This window comes from Camelus dromedarius, chromosome 12, assembly GCF_036321535.1.
Source record: "Camelus dromedarius isolate mCamDro1 chromosome 12, mCamDro1.pat, whole genome shotgun sequence".
Lineage (NCBI taxonomy): Eukaryota > Metazoa > Chordata > Mammalia > Artiodactyla > Camelidae > Camelus > Camelus dromedarius.
Genome location: NC_087447.1, coordinates 58,059,399 through 58,080,827, shown reverse-complemented (window position 1 = coordinate 58,080,827; position 21,429 = coordinate 58,059,399). Strand labels below are relative to the sequence as shown.

Genomic DNA, 21,429 nt, shown 5'->3' with positions numbered 1-21,429 from the left:
CCTAGGGGTAAATCTAACCAAGGAGGTGAAAGAATTATACACAGAAAACTATAAAACATTGATGAAGGAAATTAAAAAAGACTTTAAAAAATGGAAAGATATCCCATGCTCTTGGATTGGAGGAATCAATATTGTTAAAATGGTCACACTGCCCAAGGCAATCTATAGATTTAATGCAATCCCTATCAAATTACCCAGGACATATTTCACAGAACTAGAACAAACCATAATAAAATTTATATGGAATCATCAAAGACCTAGAATTGCCAAAGCATTACGGAAGAGAAAGAAAGAGGCTGGAGGAATAACTCTCCCAGACTTCAGACAATACTATAGAGCTACAGTCATCAAGACAGCATGGTATTTGTACAAAAACAGACAGATAGACCAATGGAACAGAACAGACAGCCCAGAAGGGAACCCACAAACTTTTGGTCAACTAATCTTCAACAAAGGAGGCAAGAATATACAATGGAATAAAGACAGTCTCTTCAGCAAATGGTGTTGGGAAAACTGGACAGCAGCATGTAAAGCAATGAAACTAAAACACTCCCTTACACCATACACAAAAATGAACTCAAAATGGATCAAAGACTTAAACATAAGAGAAGATACAATAAACCTCCTAGAGGAAAATATGGGCAAAACATTATCTGACATACATCTCAAAAGTTTTCTCCTAGAAGAAATAAAAGCAAGAATAAACAAATGGGACCTAATGAAACTTACAAGCTTCTGCACAGCAAAGGAAACCATAAGTAAAACAAAAAGACAACCTACGGAATGGGAGAAAATTTTTGCAAATGAAACTGACAAGGCTTGATCTCCAGAATATATAAGCAGCTCATACAGCTTAATAAGAAACAACCAAACAACCCAATCCAAAGATGGGCAAAAGACCTAAACAAGCAATTCTCCAAGGAAGGCCTACAAATGATCAATAAGCACATGAAAAAATGCTCAATATCACTAATTATCAGAGAAATGCAAATCAAAACTACAGTGAGGTATCACCTCACACCAGTCAGAATGGCCATCATTCAAAAATCCACAAATGACAAATGCTGGAGAGGCTGTGCAGAAAGGGGAACCCTCCTACACTGCTGGTGGGAATGCAGTTTGGTGCAGCCACTATGGAAAACAGTATGGAGATTCCTCAAAAGACTAGGAATAGGCTTACTGTATGACCCAGGAATCCCGCTCCTGGGCTTATATCCAGAAGGAACCCTACTTCAGAATGACACCTGCACCCCGGTGTTCATAGCAGCACTATTTACAATAGCCAAAACATGGAAACAGCCTAAATGTCCATCAACGGATGACTGGATAAAGAAGAAGTGGTATATTTATACAATGGAATACTACTCAGCCATAAAAACCAACAACATAATGCCATTTGCAGCAACATGGATGCTCCTGGAGAATGTCATTCTAAGTGAAGTAAGCCAGCAAGAGAAAGAAAAATACCATATGAGATTGCTCATATGTGGAATCTAAGACACAAAAACAAAAAAACAAAGCATAAATACAAAACAGAAATAGACTCATAGACATAGAATACAAACTTGTGGTTGCCAATGGGGCGGAGGGTGGGAAGGGATAGACAGGATTTCAACATTGTAGAATAGATAAACAAGATTATACTGTATAGCACAGGGAAATACACACAAGATTTTATGGTAGCTCACAGAGAAAAAAATGTGACAATGAATATATGTATGTTCATGTATGACTGAAAAATTGTGCTCTACACTGGAATTTGACACAACATTGTAAAATGATTATAAATCAATAAAAAATGTTTAAAAAAAACAAAAGGAAAGAAACTTACTACTCAGTAACAAGGTTAAATATAACTATACTATTACACTACTAATGTAACTGTACTAATAAACTATTATCAAATTGTAGAGTTATCTGTACAGTTCTTAGTTTTCACATATGTGAATCCTTAGCCCATTCATTTTGCAGACAACACCGTGACAGAAATAGCATCTGGTTGTGCTGACAGATTGATTTTTCCTACAGCTGCAACTTGGTTTTTGTTTGTTTGTTTTTTAGTAAAATGGCATTTTGCCTTACTTCCTTTGTGGGTTCTGGAGATTTCTCAAGACTCATCTACCATGGTGAATGATTGAACTTGTGTTCAAAATATTGGCCTATCTGCGCAAGAGTGGCTACCAAATTTCCAGTTATTATACTGTGCAATTCTTGTGCTTATAGCACCTCTTCCTCACATCCTTGAGGAAATAAAGGAACATGTCAATGCTGTCCTTTCTGCCATCGATCATGATAATGTTCCAAAGAATCTGGAATGAATTACGGTACTGGATTGGTATTTACTGTGTGACATGAGAGATGCTTACTGAAATTTGTAAAATTATGGAAATAACAGTGATAGAATTCTTTTACATATTGGTTTTAACTTTTATCTGCCTGTTCATATATAAATTAGTTGCTGAGTAATTTCAAAAGTGTTCAGTTCTTTATCACCTGTATTTGAGCAAATACAGTATATATCAGAAAATATAGTACATCTGTGATTTGAAAAAATGGAATCTTACTCTTATTGTTCTTTAATATGGTTTTGATATAATATACTGTGAGCGTTTTCCTCTCTCAACTTTTTTTTTACCATGTATTTGCTGACCTCATAGTATTTCATTGTCAGACGGCTGTCATTTAATGAACTATTCCTCCATTATTGGACATGTCCACTTATAATGTGACTTAGATATCTTAGCTTCGTGTATTTTTATCAAAGCTACTTGGCTAACTTTGTCATTTCTTTTCAATACTTTGAATGTCCCTTTTGCTCCTCTTTTCAGATTAACTCAATCCTTGTTATTCATACTGAGCATTCTATGTGAGTCTTTCCCTTGTTTTAATTTTAACATCCAATTAAAATGTTGTTTAGATTTATTTCTTGAGGTATAAATTAGTCTGTGAAGACTGTATTTTTGAGTTAATTCTAATGAAAATTATGTAAAGATGTATGATGCTTCTCACAGAGGACCCCACAAACTTTAAAAATTGTAGTAGTTATGTCTTAATTTGGACTGTATTTTGTGACCCCTTACACAAAAAATTTAATTGAGTCAGACAAGATTGTTCATCTCATTTCCTAGATATCTTTTGGTTGAAGTCTGATTTCAGCTTGCATGTTTTCTAAATACTTTCAGATTTTTGCTAAGTGAAAAAAATTGTGCAGATACTTTATAGCAAAAGTTCAGAAACTATTTTCATATCCTCTAGTTACCGTTCCTTGGTGAACAGTTGTTCTTTGTTTGTACTCCTACCCAGGAAAAATTTCAAAGATCTGATCAGTGAAGCAACATTTGATGAACCACTTAATTTGCCTTTCCAATTGAGTGTATCTCCAATTTTCTAGATGATTGAAGAGATCAATCTTAATGTTACTCTAATCCATTCTGAAGACAGTTGCAAAAAGAGTATCTTTCAAAGTGACCGTTTTGAAAGAGACAGTAGTATTTGGCTAAATGATTATGATATATCAGGCTTTGTTTGTTTATGTTTTAAAGACTAATATTCTTCTTAGGCGAATTCATTTATTAGAAAATCTGCGTGAGTGTCAGCATAGTTTTGATATAGCCTAGTCAGTGCCTGTTTAGATGGGAACTTGAGGTGTCTACATTCAGCTAATGGTGCTTGCCACTGGCTGTGTTGCCTGACTTGCTTTGGAGTAAACCCCAAATACTGTAAGTTTCTAAAACTGGTGAACCCTGCCTGGGGAGATCTGTACAGGCTTGTGGTGTGCTCTAAGAATATGGCTATAAGATTAATGAAACCATCTGGTTGCTGGGTACTTCTACATTTTTTGTACTTCGCTGAACTTTTGTTTTCCACTGACTATAAAAGTACTGTTTTACATTTCACTAATTTTTTTTAATCTATTTTTGTTTTAAGTTAGTTAGAAATTTAGGACTTGCATTAAATTGGCTAGTTGGATATTCACTTCCTATATGTTTCCAAGCCTTATCTTTTACAAAAATTTAATTCTGCTAACTAATCTGTTACTTTACTAGTGATCTCCTGTGGCCTTACCTATGGGCAAAGGCCTTACCTGTGTTAATGCAATTAACTTTTACTTTATCTACCTCAGACCTTGTTGGAGATACGTATTAAATAATAAAAGTGAGAGCTTTTTTTGTATAGTAGGAATTGGTTCCTTGCACTGTCTCTGTGGAAAAAGGCTCTTTATTTCTGTAGTAGCCCTATTGTCTTCCTGCCCTTAAATAACTAAAAATCCTCATGGCTTCTCACGTATACCTAAAGCAGAGAACCTATATGCCATATAATAACTACTTTTTTGAGTGTAGGGTTTAGGATTTGTTAATCATGTTAAAAAACATTTTCCAGTTTTATAGTCTTAAGGTAAATAACTAAAAGAATTAAAAGATGCATTTCTACTTTGGAAGCCTTTTGATGGTAAGGGAAGTTTAAAACCAAGTCTGTGCTTTTTAAGAAGTGAAATCTGAATTGAGAGTGAGAAAAGCAGTAGCTATCAAGACTCCCATGATATGCTCAACTTCTGTTTGAAATGATTTGCTTTTGGTTAGTCAGAGGTGGGGAAAACATTTCCCTTCCCAAGTTGTTGGAGCTCAGACTTAGAAGCATTTTCAAATTACTGCTATAGTAGAAACATTGTTCAGAGGAAAAATTACTGCATGGAGAAAATGACTGGGTGCGTTAAAATACTATGGGGAAGTGTGTTCTGTAGAGTTTGTGTAACTATGTGGTATTTTTTCTCCCAGTAATGTTTGTGTATCTTTGATTTTGCATTTGGTCTACTCTGAATTCATGCCTGAACTCTTGTCTCATTTTCCCTGTTACATGTGAAGTGTTACATTTTGGCTTCTGGAGTTTTCCTTTATGTGGTCATTTCTAAAGCTTACTATATAGTTTTCATAGGGTTACAGTTTAACCATTATTTGTTAGATTCCCTTTAACTTGAAATTTGAAAGTTTTCACGTCTAACGGGCTCAGGTTTGTTCTTCAACCTTTTGGGAATAGCAGGTTGTGCAAAGAATTGGAAATTGTTGGTTTAGTCTTTGTTAAAAAAACCACCATTTTGGATGCTTTCTAAAAGGTCATGTTAGGACTGTCCATATGCATACTAAAATGAATGTATTCAAAAAATATGAGTGACTACTGTATGCTTTGCACTATTCTAGGGCTTTGGAGATATAGCAGAGAACGTAATAGAGCCCTGCCCACATGGAACTTATATTTTAATTGGGAGAGAAAGACATTAAACAAATTAAAATAAGATAGGTGATGGCAGGTGCTTTGGAAAGAGAGAAAGCAAGAGTAAGGGGTGTAGTAAGAGTTTGAAAGTAGGTGAATGTTGTTAAAGCTACGTTAGTTTTTATAAATATTTAGAGATGTTCATCTGAAAAGATGACCTTTGAGCAAAGATCTATAGGAATTGAGCCAGAAAGTAAGGAAAATGTGGATACGTGGGAGAAGAGTATTCTAGGCAGAAGGAATAGAAACGTTGAGCACATAAAGGTACTTGGCTCGTGGGAGGCATTGCAAAAGAGACGTCAGTGTAACTGAGGCAAAGTGATGCAGAGAGAAGAGCTGATCACAGAGGGAAAATACAGCATAGGTAGACTATATATATTCTAATATATAAAATACTAATTTTTGAAACAATCTATATACTTTTGGCTTCATGTAAGATTAAGCTCTGTCTGACTAATCTAGCAGTGTACTCCGTGATTAAGAGTATGGAAATTACTAACAAAAGTTTTTCCAGATACCTTTAAAAAAATCTCTCAATCTAGTAGAAGAGAATGATTTGGAAGTAAATAGTGCAAGAGTAGAATTATGTGCCAGCTTTAGTGATTGTGTGGAGGGTTTAGAGAATGTTTGGGAGTATGGAATGGGTGAGACCCCAGATTAGGTATCATTGGAAGTGAAGAGGCCAGTCAGTCCAACATTTTCTCAGGGGTACAGTTTTGGGTGGGACAGTTTTTAATTCTGGAATGTTAGTTGTGCATTGCATGACAGTCTCCATCATCCTTGATATTTAAATGCCAGTAAAACCCCTCAGAGCATGGTAATCTCTCTCCCCAATTTCTGAATGCTCCCAGAACTGGTAACCTCTAGTTAAGGAAAAATAGAATCTGAACTCTGACTTTGGCAGTGATAGTGGGATGGAGAGGAGACCGTGGGATTGGTTACTGATTGGCTTTAGGGAATGTATATACACATGCGCAGAGGCAGGAGCACCTTTGGGCAATATTGAGACAAGAAATTTGTGACAGGTTCAATTTTGAAAACAAAAATAAGATTTTGAGGAGTAAAATGACTGTTGATGCCACTGTGAGAAAGCAGCTTATATTTAAGAGTTGAATAGCTTATCAATAGTTTCTGGAGGGATGTAGAAAAATATAGATGTGTAAAGATAAAACCATAAAAGAAAGAAGCTAGGAATATAACTTCTTATAATTAAGTTCAGAACTTGACCACTCTGCTTGAAGTTTTAAAGGATTCAAAATGAGCAGGGCATAGATAGGCCTTGTTCCCAGTAAATTATGCTTTGAGAGACACAGAAAATTTAACTTTGGGAATAAGGCAAGTACAGTATATTCAGTGCCATAGGACAGTAACAAAGTACTATTGAAGAAGTTTCAGAGAAAGCAGAGATCAAATTCTAAAATACTAAAAGTAAAATATCAGAAGCTGAACCATACAGACTAAGTTGAATGTACTATTTAATTTTTGTTGCAAGTAGTCTGAATTGGGAAAGCCGTATGTCATTCTCCTGTTCCGTGGGTAGTCTGACTGTTTTGTGCTTTGTTCTTCAGGCATTGCTGGCCAGGGTAACTGCTTATCTAAAATGCATTTGCTTATCAAATGTTACTTGTGTAGTAATTGGACCTATTATAGAATAAACATTTTTGAAAGATTACAAACAGATAAATGGTCATAGTTACATTGATGTTTCTTACTACCAATCACGGCCAAGCTTGGTCATTTGAATTCATATTTAATTATTAAATACTGAAGTTTAAAAGTAGACAAACTGCTAATAAATCACAAATAACTACTAATTTTTTTCCCTTTATGGTAGTCATAACTAAGGTATTTATAGATTTTGCCTTTTGCATACTTTAAAACAACTCATTTCTTGATTTTCCTCTTCATTAATTCTCAAAATTAGACCATAGTTAGTATTTTCTTAATTGAATTTGCCAGTAATATCTCTGAAGCAGATTGGAGGTGAAACTGAGGTCTATAAAGAATTTTTTTCAGTTTTGGTGATGAAACAATTATATATTAGACTACTTATGGTAATTCTTTCCAATTATTTGTATCTTGAAATATAAAATTAGAACTTACATTGTTTTAACTGTTTTCAGAGTAATAATTGGAGTTCCTGGATCATTTCTTATTTGGAAATTTATTGCAGTGAGAAACTTTCAGTCCATTTTCAGTTTTGTTTTTCAGTGTTACAATCAAATAAAAACAGAGCTAACTCAGTGGAACTGAAGGGAGAAAAGAATGATAATTACTTTATATAAATAGAGAATCCTATCCCCTCATAGACCACATATCGGCTCTATCTTTCTACTAGTGCAAACACAGCATTCTAGGGAGGATATTAATAAAGGTATTTGACTTTCAGCTTATTCGTGCTTCCATATGTATGACTTTTTAAAGTTTTCTTTAAACATAGGGATGAATAATATTAGCATTGTAACTCTGAAAGTTTATGGGTAGTAAGAGAATTGAAAGTTCCACATGGCCCTGAAATAATTCCTTTTGAGATAAACAAAATACTTAAGGGTAAAGGGAGTTTGATTTACTTTTAGTATTATTGATCAGTTGTGTAATACTAATCAGTGCCCTGTTTACTTCTCAGGTAGAAGTACTATTTGAGTTATTTTCCTGAGAGCTCTTTAACAACTTCTTCAAACTATCCATTTGTAGCTCTGTTCTGTTACATCTTTCCCCTGCTATTGTGCAGTTCTAGCACTAATAATAAATGAAAGCCAAAGTAAATTAATCTTTTTTTATTTTTAATATTGCAGACTTAATTCAGTGCACAAATGAGATGAATGTGAACATCCCACAGTTGGCAGACAGTTTATTTGAAAGAACTACCAACAGTAGTTGGGTGGTGGTCTTCAAATCTCTCATTACAACTCATCATTTGATGGTGTATGGAAATGAGGTAAGCAGTATTTTTGGTTAACAAGTATACTGGTGTGTTGACTGATTATTCAGCTTGGTTCTCCCATTGACACTTCTGGAAGGCTATAGTAACCGAGTAAAGGTAAAAAGGGCAAGATGCTTATACAGAAATATAATTGTAGACTCTACACTCTAAGGAAAGATGGCCTGTAAATCAGAAAGCAGAAAGTGGGTCGGAGCACAGAGGACTTCAGTAATGGGATCAAGAAACAAAGATTTAATGCCTGGAGATGAGTTCTATAAGTAGCATCTGATTTTTATGGGCCTTTGTCTATAGACTATATGTTTGTCTATATTCATTTGCTTTTTTATTATAGACCAGTCAGATTTCTGTCTGATCTCATATTGTTGTCTGTAGAAGCTCTTTGCCTGGTTCGAGGCTGTGATATTAAGGACTAAGATGGCATTTTGCTGAGAGAGACTAATTGAAGAATACCTCTTCAGCAGAGAGTTGTGTCTAAAGTCTCTGTTGCCCAGAAGGGTTAAAAATAAGATGCATAAGCTTTTGCAATTTAATGTTTGGAGAGAATCATCTTGTTTTCCATGATAGCCTTAGCAACTTATTTTTTAGTTCTTAAGTGATTTTCCCAGGCTAGTATAAATATTTGTAAAATTGTGTCAGAAGAAATATTTTGAATTGTGTTAAAGAAAATTTGAATGGAACTAGATAAATCTAGTATATTGCTATGAGCCTTAGAAAAATGCAGAACTCTAGTTGCTGGGAGACAGCTCCCATAGAGATGTGGAGGGACTTTATTCATTGGTATCAGACTACTGAGCATAGTGATTTTCCTGACATCCATCATTTTACTCATTATTTTGGGTTTTTCAGTCATGAGACTCTGATGTCATCTTTGACAGATACCAAATATAGCATCATTAAAGTTCAAAATTAAAGCAGAAACTTACCCACAATTCTTACATTGCATCAGATCTATTTGCACTTTTTGTTGTTCCCTTCTGGTCCTGTCCAGAAGAGTTTTTTGTAGCTATAATCGTAATTAGATAAAATATTATTTTTAACCTTTTTATATATCACACCATAATAAGCATCTCCATGTTCTATGTTCTTTGTATTTATCATCTTTAGTCACTACACAATTGATCATACATTCTGTAATTTTAACTTGCCCTTGCTGGAGATTTAGTTTTTATTATTCACTGTTATAGCACCATAGCAAAAGATCTTATTTGTAGTCTTTAAGTTTTAAAAGTTATTTCCAGATGTTACTTGAAATACGATTACTTAGGTAACAGATGTGACCATCTTTAGGACATATGTTACTCAGTTGCTTTCTAATTCATTATAAGCAGTGTACAGAGTCAGCAAAAATATTCGGGTATACTGACTTCAGTGTAACTTGAAACATTTTGATCTTAACTAGGATAATAGTTTCTATTTTTATCAGGAATGTGTTTACCTAAGATCATGATCATTTATTCAAAAGAATTACTCGTTGATACCTATTATTTTATTTTACTTTTAATACAGTACAATACAGTAAAGCTGCCACCTGAATGTGATTAGCTGTAGCTATAATATGGCTGCAGTAAAGCCAAAATTACTGGTTCCAGTTTAAAAGTGCCTGTTTCCTTTTACTTTATCATTAATGCCATAGCTGTGGGCATTAGGCTTTAATAAATTACTGCATGCTAGTGAAAAATGTTACGTTTTTAGGTTTGGTAACTAATAGGAGGACTAAGGATGAGAAATTTAAACTAGGTAAGATTAATGAAATGTGTTAACCACCATTTTCTCCCCTAATTTTCAAATTAGAGTTTCTTAGATGTCAGTACTTACATTTGACATAATTATTTGTTGTTTTTTTTTCCCCTCAGCGTTTTATTCAGTATTTGGCTTCAAGAAACACATTGTTTAACTTAAGCAATTTTTTGGATAAAAGTGGATTGCAAGGTAAAGACAACTTACTCATTATAGAAAATCGAGTGACCCCATTTGACAATTACTGCAGAGTTGAACTCTGTCCTTGAGAACGTGTGCTATGGAGGAACATCATGTTTTAGTGAAAGTTACAGGAAAGGAAAAACTGTCTTTTAATGTGAATATTAAGATTGACTTCACTACTTGATACCCAAAGCTCTTTGAGAAAGCAGTATAGGGTAGTTTGAGAGTGGATTCTGGAACTGGACTGCCTAGATTTGAATCCCATCTCTACCACTTAACAGCTACATAAACTTGAGCAAGTTACTTCACCTCTCTGCATCTGTAAAATCAGGAATAATGATAGTACCCATCCTATAGGAGTATCATGAGGCTTAACCTAGTTAATAAATGTATAGTGCTTAGAATGGTACCTGACACAGGAAACACAATGTAAGTATCTGCTTTCATTTATATTGTTGTTGTTGTTTTATACTTTATTCCAAGAAATGCAGTTGGGAATATCATACATTTTAGTAGCAAAGGTAAGTATAAAATGTGTTATTCAGATGAATTGCTCATTGATACTCACCTACTTTTTTATTTTACTTTTAATCCAGTAACTTTAAATTGCTGTCATCTGGTATTGTAGCCCTCTATGTACTTTCTGTCTTAATGGGATTTGTTATACTTAGTTCCAGAACTAGACTGATAGCATTATAGAACTCTAGGAAGAGCCTCATAAAGGACATGCCAAAGGACTTGTGAATATTCAACAGAAAGGTTTAATCTGGGAAATATCTTTAGAGAAGGTGGGATTTGTGTTGCGCTTTAAAAGATGGATGGAGGAGGGCATGAGTTGGCTTCCGCAAAGGTACACAGATGTACATGGTTGTGAAAGAACAGGGATATTTAAGATTTATACAGAAAATGAGTATGAATAGAATGTATGATGATGGAGAACATGTAGTGGCAGATAACCCTCAAGAAGCTGGGGCCAAAATCATGCAAGAAGATTTTGATAGACTTGAGATTTTATAATGCAGTGAGAAACCATCAGAGTTTTTGAGTTGAGGGGGGAAAGGGGAAGGAGTGTATGTGATAAAGAAAGCACCATAGCTCAGTCCAGGCTGAATTAGATTATGAGGGACTGAATTGTGGCTTTTGTAGAGATAAAATCATTGGAATTTAGTGACTAGCTTTGTTTGTGTTTAGGGACTGTCCAGTTCAATACTGGTTTACTTTTGGCAAATGGAAGTATTAATTAGAATGAATTGAATACCTAGCCTTCCAGAGATTATATAAGGTCAATAATGTATACATAGCACCAAGTGTTACAAGATTGATTCTACTTTAATAAGCGATATAATACTCTAAGGAGTTAAGAAAAAAAATTAAGCAACGGAATCCCTTTTTCAAATAAAATCTTAAATAGAAGTTAGATATATGTAACAGATGAAACTGGAGCTGCTCTGTTTTCCAGGACATGGAATAAACTCTGCCTCCTCATCTTTTTATTTCTGCTTTCCCCCTTATTCAGTTCATTTGAACTTTAAGAGTCTATGGCGAACGATGTGCAGACCACTACTCTAGAGCAGAATATATGCATATGTCCAAGTGGGTTTTTGTGTCTTATTAGCTACTGATTTTCCACTTTCTTAATATGGAAATTAAGCACTTCTAGTGATAAGGTTTTAAGGCATTCATTCCTTTTAGGTAGAGAACAGCTTTTAGACCTTTTATTTAAAGCTTATATTCTAAAGAGATTATAAAGATATAACTGAAATGATAATTAAAAGCATATAATTCAGCGATGTTTTTGAAAAGTAATTTTGATTATTAATGTGTTTTGTTTGCATGGATTCTGGTGTATTTTATTAAATATATGCTGGGTGTTACACTAGGTTTATATAATATAAATAAACTTCTAGTCTAGTGAGTGAGATAGGCACTGTGTACATCTAATAGCTATGAGTTGTACTTGGAGTTAAGAATAATATGGGAATGCAGAGAGTTCAGGGAAGGTTTCAGAGACTGAGCCTTGAAAGATAAGCTATTTTTTCCTGCATTAGTGAGGATGGAGTGGAGTGGATTAGAAGGAACAATGTGAACTAAAGACCTGAAGAATGTATGTAATACCTTATAAAAAACGCTAGCAGCTACAAGACTATCTGAGGGCAGTCATTTTTTTTTTCCGTATTGTTCACTGATTTTTCTCCAGTGGCAAATTAGTAGCCATTCAAGAAATATTTACTGATAAATGAGTTGGTGATTATGTTAAATCTAGTCACTTTGCTTTTTTGTTGTTGTTGTTGTTTTGGTATTCTTTTTAAAGTAGCAGAGACCATCAACTAAAGTTAAATTTGTTAGATGAAAATGAGCTAAAATAGAATGGACCTGCTTTTTCAATGAAGAGCAAAAATTTATAGACTTCCTGAGCCAGGCAATAGCTAAAACACAAGGGTTTTTTGTTTGTTTGTTTAATGATATTGATTAGATTTTATATTGCTGAAGTTTTCCAAATGTCATTATTGTGTTGAAACAATATCTTTGATTTAGGTATTCATTAAGAAAGCTTTGTTGAAAACATTTATATACATTTTTTTGTTATGCCTTAAACTTGCATATTGTCATTTCTTTTGTTGTACTATGCAGTAATTTACTGCTTATAAGGTATAAGGCCTACATAAATTATTGTTGTTCTAAATAATAATGCAGCTAAAGATTCATAAATATGAAAATTATTAAATTACTTAATGTTTTGAGGAGTGATGTTGTGGTTCCATAGGATATTAAATTTGAGTTATAAGGTTGTCAAGTAGTGTAAGAAAACATGCTTTTCCAGTTCTTGTTAAAAGATAGGAATGTTGATCAGAAGTAAAACAGAATTATTATTTTAGTGAAATTCTAAGGGGGAAGGTTTTTCTAAGCTGCATGTGACATATACTTGACTTTAAAAATGTGAGGTAATAGAGATTTTAATGTCACTTAATTTACATCACTAAACTGAGAGTGGGATATCAAGACTTTATGGCCATTGGATAAAATGAGTTTTCTAAGCAAATTGGGATGTTAATAATTTTTGCAATACTTCTGTTTCTTTTCTTACAGGTTATGACATGTCTACATTTATTAGGCGGTATAGTAGATATCTAAATGAAAAAGCAGTTTCATACAGACAAGTTGCATTTGATTTCACAAAAGTGAAGAGAGGGTGAGTTGAGCTTTTTTTTTGACATCTAATGGGTTTGAATATTTTAAAATGTAAACCATAGGAATTATTGATTATGAATTATAGAATTTTAGGCCAGTTTTAAAAGGTGAACTTTTTTCTTTGAAGAAGTACATCAGATACTTTTTGCACTTGGATTTTCAGAATTCTTTTAAATTTTATAACAGCTTTATTGAGATAATTCACACAATATAAAATTCACCCTTTTAAAGTGGACAATTAAGGGGTTTTTAACATACTTAACAAATTGTACATCATGTCTGCTATCTAATCCCAAAACATTTCAATGCTTTCCATTTTCCTTTTCCTCTAGACCCTGGAAACCACAAATCTACTTTCTATCTCTATGGATTTGCCTATTCTGGCTGTTTCATATAAATGGAATGATACAATATGTGGCCTTTTGTATCTGGCTTCTTTCATTTAGCTTTATGTATGCAAGTTGTAGCATCCTTGTAGCATATATCAGTACTTCATTCCTTTTATGACTGAATAATATTCTGTTGTATGGATTATACTGTTTTGTTCATCAGCTGATAGACATTTGAATAGTTTCTACTTTTTGGCTCTTAGAAATAATGTTGCTGTGAGCATTAGTATACAAGTTTTTGTGTAGATTATCTTTTCAGTCCTCTTGGATATGTGTCTAGGACTGGAATTGCTAGGTCATATGGTAGCTCTTATGTTTAGCCTTCTGAGGAACAGCCAAACCATTTTTTAAAGTAGTTGAATGATTTTACATTCCCACCAGCAGTGTATGCAGGTTCCAGTTTCTCCACGTTCTTGTCAATACTTGTTATTTTCTGTCTTTTTGATTATAGCCATCCTAGTCGGTGTGAAGTGGTATATCATTGTGATTTTGGTTTGCATTTTCCTGATGGCTAATACTGAGTGTCATTTTATTTGCTTATTGGCTATTTGTATATCTTCTTTGGAAAAATGTTCAGATCCTTTGCTCGTTTTTTAAATTGGGTTATTTCTTTTTCTTGTTGAGTTGTAAGTTTTTTAAATACATTCTGGACATATACATAGCTTAAAAATATTTTCTCCCTTTCTGTGGCTTGTCTTCACTTTCTTGATGCTATCCTTTGAAAAACAAGTTTTGAATTTTGATGGAGTCCAATTTATCTGTTTTTTTTCTTTGGCTGCTTGTACTTTTGGCATCATGTCTAAGAAAACATTGCTTAATCCAAGGTCACAAAGGTTTACTCCTTCACTTTTTCAAACTTTTGTAGTTTTAGCTTTTACATTTAGGTTTTTGATCCATTTTGAATTAATATTTGTATATGGTATGAGGTGTGGATGCAAATACATTCTTTTGTATGTGGATATTCTGTTATCCCAGCTTGACCATAAGTGTAAAGGTTAATTTCTGGACTCTGAATTCTATTCTCTTGATCTATGTCTGTCCTAATTCCAGTACTACACTGTCTTGATTACTGTTGCTTGGTAGGAAGTTTTGAAATTGAGAAGTGTGAGTTCTCTGGCTCTCTTATTTTTCAAGATTGTTTTTACTGTTCTGTGTCTCTTGCATTTCCATATGAATTTTAGGATCATCTTATCAGTTTTTGCAGTGATGACAGCTGGATTTTGATAGTGAGTGCGTTGAATATATAGATCAAATTGGGGAGTGTTGCTGTCTTTAACACATTTTTTCCAATCCATAAATATGAGATGTCCTTCTGTGTCTTTCTTTTCATGCTGTTTTGTATTTATAAAAGGTTTTTTTAAATATTGGATGCAGAGGATGAATTTATTTCTTGCTGTACCCTGAATCACAGTCTTTTGGCACGAGAAGTAATCACATGAATAATATAATCAGTGCTTATATACCTGATAAGGCTAGTATAGAATACAAGTTTTTCTTAGGCTACATGAATGAGTCCCCAGGAAAAAGCCACTGAAGACATTCTTAAGGAGCATTGATGACCCTTGTAGCTATGGAGGCCTCCCCTAAGGGGAACCTTGGCTTCTTCAGAAATAACTTTAGTGAATGCCTTTCTGAGTTTCGCTGCTGCTCAAAGATCTAAGCAATTAATATGTTTCTTTATTCTCTTAAAATGTTAGATTACTAGACTGAAGTGGAAAGTGTAATATAAATGTAAAAGTAACCTCTCAGTTACACAAGAAACTTTAAAGCTGAACTTAAATGTTCTATGTCACGTAATCAGGAGGTGATTAGTTTGGAACTTAACAAAACTAAATTTCACAGATTTTGTTTCATATATTTAGGTACTTTGTAGATAATTATGGTAGAGGTGCTTATCCTAGAAGTCTGATCCTTAACCCCAGTATTCTGTCCAGTAAACTATTTTCCAGCTGGGCTTATGTTAGTACTTCACTATAAAGTGTGTTTGTTTAAATCTGACCAAGATATATGTAGATTTCAGATTAATAGATTTTTTTAAATAGCAACTTTTTTTTCTAATCTGAAAAGGCAGTTTTGAGATTGAAGAGAGTTGCTGCATTTCTGTATTTATTAGAGCAAACTTTCATTATTTGAATGAGAATAGCCCTTGATTATACACAATATAATTAGTATTATCTAAAGGAAATTACTCTTACTTAATTCTAAGGAAAAAGAAAGTGAATCAAAGAGGACCTATGATTGAATGGAATTTCTTTAGAATTATGTTCTAGATATACATTTGATTTATTCCCATTTTTCATCTTAGAAAAAAAGTAATGCATTAGCTGTTCTTTTATATATCGTTGCATTCTTAAGTGAAGTTTCCTGTAGAATAAATTCTTAGAATTGACAAGTCAGAGGAAATATACAGATTTAACACTTTAATAGAAAACACCAAATTGCCCGGTGTAAAAGTTGTACAAATTCTTGAGTTAAATACAATTATAAATACCTCTTTCACTGCATTCTTCCATCATCGTGAAAATGTTATCTCTTAGGTGTTCATTTTATATTGATTGATTATTAAATGGTGATGTTAAGCCTTTTTCTCTCTTTTTTAAAATGCCGTTTGTGTTTTCTTAATTGCTTTTTAATGTTCTTTACCAGAGTCCAGAAATAATGCATGTGCTAATATGCATTACCCACGTCTCTATTGGGATTTTAAAAAATTCTTTTCTGTTGTGTTAGGGACTCACAGGCCGTTTAATGAGTTAAATCTAGGTTTGATTTGTAGCTTCACTCCAGTTAAGTGAGGGATTTTAGTAGAATACTTCAGCCAACTTGCTAGCTTTTAAAAATAATTTTATTTTGAAGTAATTTCACTTTCTGAAAGGCTTTAAGAGTAATATATATAACTCCTATACACTTTACTCAGATTCACCAGTTTTAACATTGTGTCACATTTGCTTAATTTTTCTGTGTGTATGTGTGTTTGTGTACTTTTTTGTGGATCTATTTGAGAGTGGATTTAGTACCTCATGCTTTTTTACAGTTTATAGCTCTTAATACTTGAGTGCCTATTTCCTAAGAACAAGTATCTTTTATTACATATCCATCAGTTTGCTGGAACTTTTTCCACATCATGGCACACAACCTTTTATTTTTTTACAGGACAGTGGATTACATGGAGAAGACTGCTTGAGGCTTGAAGGTTTAGGGATTAATATCTTGGTATACATATAACCCATTTGTTCAGTAGTAGTATGCTGTGGCACAGTTAGGAAGCCTTAACTTAAGCTCCAAGTTTTCCATCTGTAGTTTTTCATCTGTAGCGTGGTGATGTTAATAGCACTTATCTGTTAGGATTGTTGTGACAATTAAATGATATACTGTATGTAATGCATATTAGCACATGGCAAACTAACAAATAAGCTTTTGGATTTGGGGGGAAATTGTCATAAGGATTACACATATCCCACCCCACCCCCTTTTTAGCATTATTAAAACTTAAAAAAATCTTAAGTGATCAAAATTGTTATCTTCTTTTTTATGGCTATTTTCTTTAAGCAAACTCGGAGTGGATTTTTCTACCCCAAATGATTAATTATCTATTCATGTTTTTATTGGATATTTTTATAGACTCAATACTTCATATTTATATCTATGGTTCATTTAGAATATATCTTGGTATAAAAAATGAGGTGAAGTCTAACTATAATTTTTAATAGAAATATACAGTATTAAAAATCAAAATGGGTTATTACTCAGTATTATTAAATGACTTTTCACTTATATATATACTTACTTCCTTTATAAAGCCCAGCTGCATGTGTATAGACGTGGAGGAGGTAAATGTACGTTCACCCAGGATTGTGAATTTGCCAAGTGACTGTAAGGGAAAGAGAAGTGCAAAAGAGTTAAGGGTATTAGCAATTATAATAGTGATCTGTAGAATTATAAGCTAGATGAAAGAAGGAAAAATGAAAAGGGATCAATGTAGGTAGTTGTGGGATTGATACAATGAAGTTTATAATAAAGTCGAATAGTTTTTGCTATGAGGATACTTGACCAAGGCAGCTGGAAAGTTAAAAGGTTATTGTCGTAAGGTGAGGTGTCTGAATTTTGTCTTTTTCTCTTGGTGGAGGGAAGGGGTGGGGTGGGGATAATGTGGTTTCTTGAGGGGCAGTAAGGTCAGGATCTGACTATGGGAATAGGGGCTGTGGTTAAGGGACTTTGAGATCAAGATGTTGGATTGATTGTGGATGTAAGTTGTTGAAGTTAACCAAGAAAAACTGAGCCAGTATTCAAGTCTTCTGTGATGGAGAGGAAGTGACCCGGAAGTCAAAAAGTTATTCAGCAAGGAGAGGGAGGGAGGACTAATAGGGGGCTAATGGTGACTGATGAAATGAGAGTGTGATGTGTATGAGAATAAAGAAGGAATTACAAAGAGGGAGTGGTGTCCTTATCCCAAACTCCAGCAGCTGGTACCAGTCAATGTAATTTAGTACTTGAGAAGATACAGGCATCATTTAAGAGTTAACACATCTTATTTGGGAGAGTCATTGGAGTCAAGCTGGTCAGTAGTTGCCTACCTAAGGCAGTCCAGTGTTTGTTCTTTAAACTCTTGTCCTGCAAAGCACTGTTTTTACTATTCATAGCTTAATTGTTTTTATGGTATCTGGGGTTGTGGTTGAAGGGGTAGTAGCTTAGGGTAGAGCAGCTCTTTATAAGTATGGGTCATTTGTAAGTTAGGGAAAGCCTATAAATTTTTTGAAAGGGCCTTGTTACTCTGCCAAAAGGTTATGAAAAGCACTGTTTTGGAGTCTCATACACTTGGGTTTACATCCTGACCCAAAAACCAGTTTCCCAACTTTTGATAGTCTTATAACCTCACTAAACCTGAAATTTCCTTGTCTATAAAATGGAACAAGATTATTTGCAGGAGTTCGTGAAGATTTGAAAAACATACATCAAGCCCTTAGTATGGAGCCTGATGTGTAATAAACAGTTAGTTGTGTGCCTTCACGCCAGTACCTCTTATCTAGTGTTCCTGCTGTCAGTTTTGTAAAATTCTAGTTTATTTGGTAATGCTAATATTTCTTTATCTTTAGAAATATCTACAGAAATATTTAAAGAAATCTTTTTGGAAAAATTTATCAGAATATTCTATTAAAAATCATTCCTCTTTAAGTATCAATTATTTTAATAGCCAGATTATAATGTCTTGGTAAAAATGTCCCTTATTTTGTAATAAAATTATTTTGGTTTGAGTCATAAATAAAATACCTTAAATAAAGCAGTGCTCACCAAGTCTTGTGTTCAACTGCAGGCTCCATTGTGTCCTGTTTAGTGATTTGAGGCAAATGATTTTTTAAAATTTATAATTAAAAAAATCTATAAAACTGCCCTTTATGCAAATGAGTGACGTTGAGGATCAGATGATTTCCTCATGTAGAAAATGCATTGTGAACCTGGCTGCGTAATATAAGCTTTTATTTTTGTGTCTCATGTTTTGCATCTTCTTTTTAGTTTTAAATGAGCCCTTTGATGTTAGACATATGGTGTTTCCTTTTTTTGTTTTTTCTGTATGGTTTCTGCTTGAGGTTTCACGTTCAATAATGACTTAAAAACATGTGATGTTTCATAGCAACTTGTTCTGTTTAAATAGAGAACCAGATGGGAGTTCGAAATGTAGATTTAATAACAAACTCAAGTGTTTTCATTTTTTTTAAATAGGGCTGATGGAGTTATGAGAACAATGAACACAGAAAAACTCCTAAAAACTGTACCAATTATTCAAAATCAGATGGATGCCCTTCTTGATTTTAATGTAAGTTGATTGTATAAATGCTTTTATAATTTTAGATTTAAAAAATTGTATCATTTTAATTGCTCAGAGTTTTTATTCTCAAATTATCATAGAGTAATTTTTTCACAGTAATATCCTCTTTGGCTAAGGATTTTCTGTAAATATGGTCTCAAATCAGATTATTGCCCATTTTTATAATTGTTTTGGATTTACTCTAATTTTTTTGGTGGTACGTCTCTAGTCCCAGAAATATAGCATATACAAGCTGAAGAAAGCAATGGAGAGATGAAAGAATTGATCTGACAATCTACTTTCTTTTGCTAATTTTTTTACATGTTAAAATTATATAAAGATTTTCTTTATGACCACCTCACTTAGTATTTCACTTTTTGTCTGCTTTGTAGGACTCAAGCATGACAGTTATTAAGAAATAAAGGGAAGTTCAAATACACTTGGAACAGCCTGTTATGTAGCTATTGCCCGAGGACTTTATGTTCCCCAGAATTTTTGTTTTAATGACCATTACTTGAACCAAGTTGCCAGCTGTATTATTTGTAGTATGTTAGGTGTTAGCATTTTTGTCTTTTCTCTTTTGGTGCATCTATCTTAAGACATTTTATTTTAGAGCTTGTAAGTGCAAGTTTGTGAATGGAACGGTGACACTTATGATAAAATTGATTTTCCTTTAATATATGCTATTAATTGGAAGTCTTTAAGCTTCTTGAGGGAAGGGACCAGGTCTGTTTTTTCCCTGCTGTGTCCCCATTGTCAGTAGTTTGTGGTACATAGATGGTGTCCAGTAAACATTCAATGAATGAATCCTGTAGGTTCTTTATAGACTAGAACAGGTTCTCAAACTATGACCTGCTGTCTATTTTTATATGGCTTGTGAGCTAAGAACGAATTTTACATTTTTAAATGGTTGCAAATAATAAAATATTTTTGACAGGTGAAAATTATATGAAATTTATTTTTCACGGTCCACAGTAGTGTTTTTAGAACACAGTCAGGCTCATTGGTTTACATATTGTCTGCCTGCTGTTTTGAGGTAATAAGAGGGTTGAGTAGTTGTGACAGAGACCATATGACCTGTGCAGTTGGATATACAGTGAGGCCCTTTTCAGAAAAGTTTGCTGACCTTTAGTCTAGAAGACTCGGGATTGATGTAACCACTGAGCTTTATTTTGGTCTTTATAGAGAGAGGACCCAACCACGAAATTTTTTTTTCTCTTAGTATATTGTGGGTTCCTTTATAAATTTTCATATTCTTTTCAGTATCTATTATACTTCATTGTATATAACAATTTATCTGATCCTCCTGTTGATAAATATTTAGAGTATTTTAGGTTTTTAATCCAGAAAATAAATGGGGGAAAAAAGCAGAGGAGGGGGGCACTAAACACTCCGTGTGTGTGTCAGATAGTGTGTGTATCTACACATTTATAAACTCGTTTCTATAGGGTTAATGCCTAGAAAAAGAATTTGGTGGTTCAAAGGACATACATGTAAATTTTTAATAAATATTGCGAACTTAACACTCCAAAAGGGATGGGCCAGTCACTTGTCAATGGTGCTTGTTTTTATTCATCCTTATCAGTACAGAATAATACCTTGGTTTTGATTATCTTGATAACTCCTAGTCTGGTGCTCAAGAAAGGATAGTTCAGTAATTTAATTTGATTATTATATTTTAATTTACTTGATCAGTGAAGTTGAACTTCTTTCACATGTTATTAGCCAGTTGTACTTTTTATTTAGTTAATTGTTTGTCATTTGCTTTTAATTAGGATTCTCTCTGTAATGGAAATCAATCTTGTCAGATATTTTGCAAATACTTACCTATTTGCTGCTTACCATTCAGCTTTATGCTTACATTTTTCTGTATCTAACTAGTTAATTATCATGCACTTAGATATCTAAAAAGGAACTTA

The 21,429-nt window shown here is 33.6% G+C and overlaps 1 protein-coding gene across 11 annotated transcripts in view; it reads left to right on the top strand.

The window, feature by feature from the left end:
* PICALM (phosphatidylinositol binding clathrin assembly protein) overlaps positions 1-21,429 on the top strand; it is a 94,193-nt gene that overhangs the window by 23,544 nt on the left and 49,220 nt on the right. For all 11 annotated transcript variants that reach the window (XM_010990498.3, XM_010990428.3, XM_010990443.3 and 8 more), the window contains exons 2-5: positions 8,064-8,206; positions 10,066-10,141; positions 13,220-13,322; positions 19,426-19,519. In XM_010990498.3, the coding sequence (XP_010988800.1) occupies positions 8,064-8,206; positions 10,066-10,141; positions 13,220-13,322; positions 19,426-19,519 (416 nt within the window). The remainder of the gene's footprint in view (positions 1-8,063; positions 8,207-10,065; positions 10,142-13,219; positions 13,323-19,425; positions 19,520-21,429) is intronic.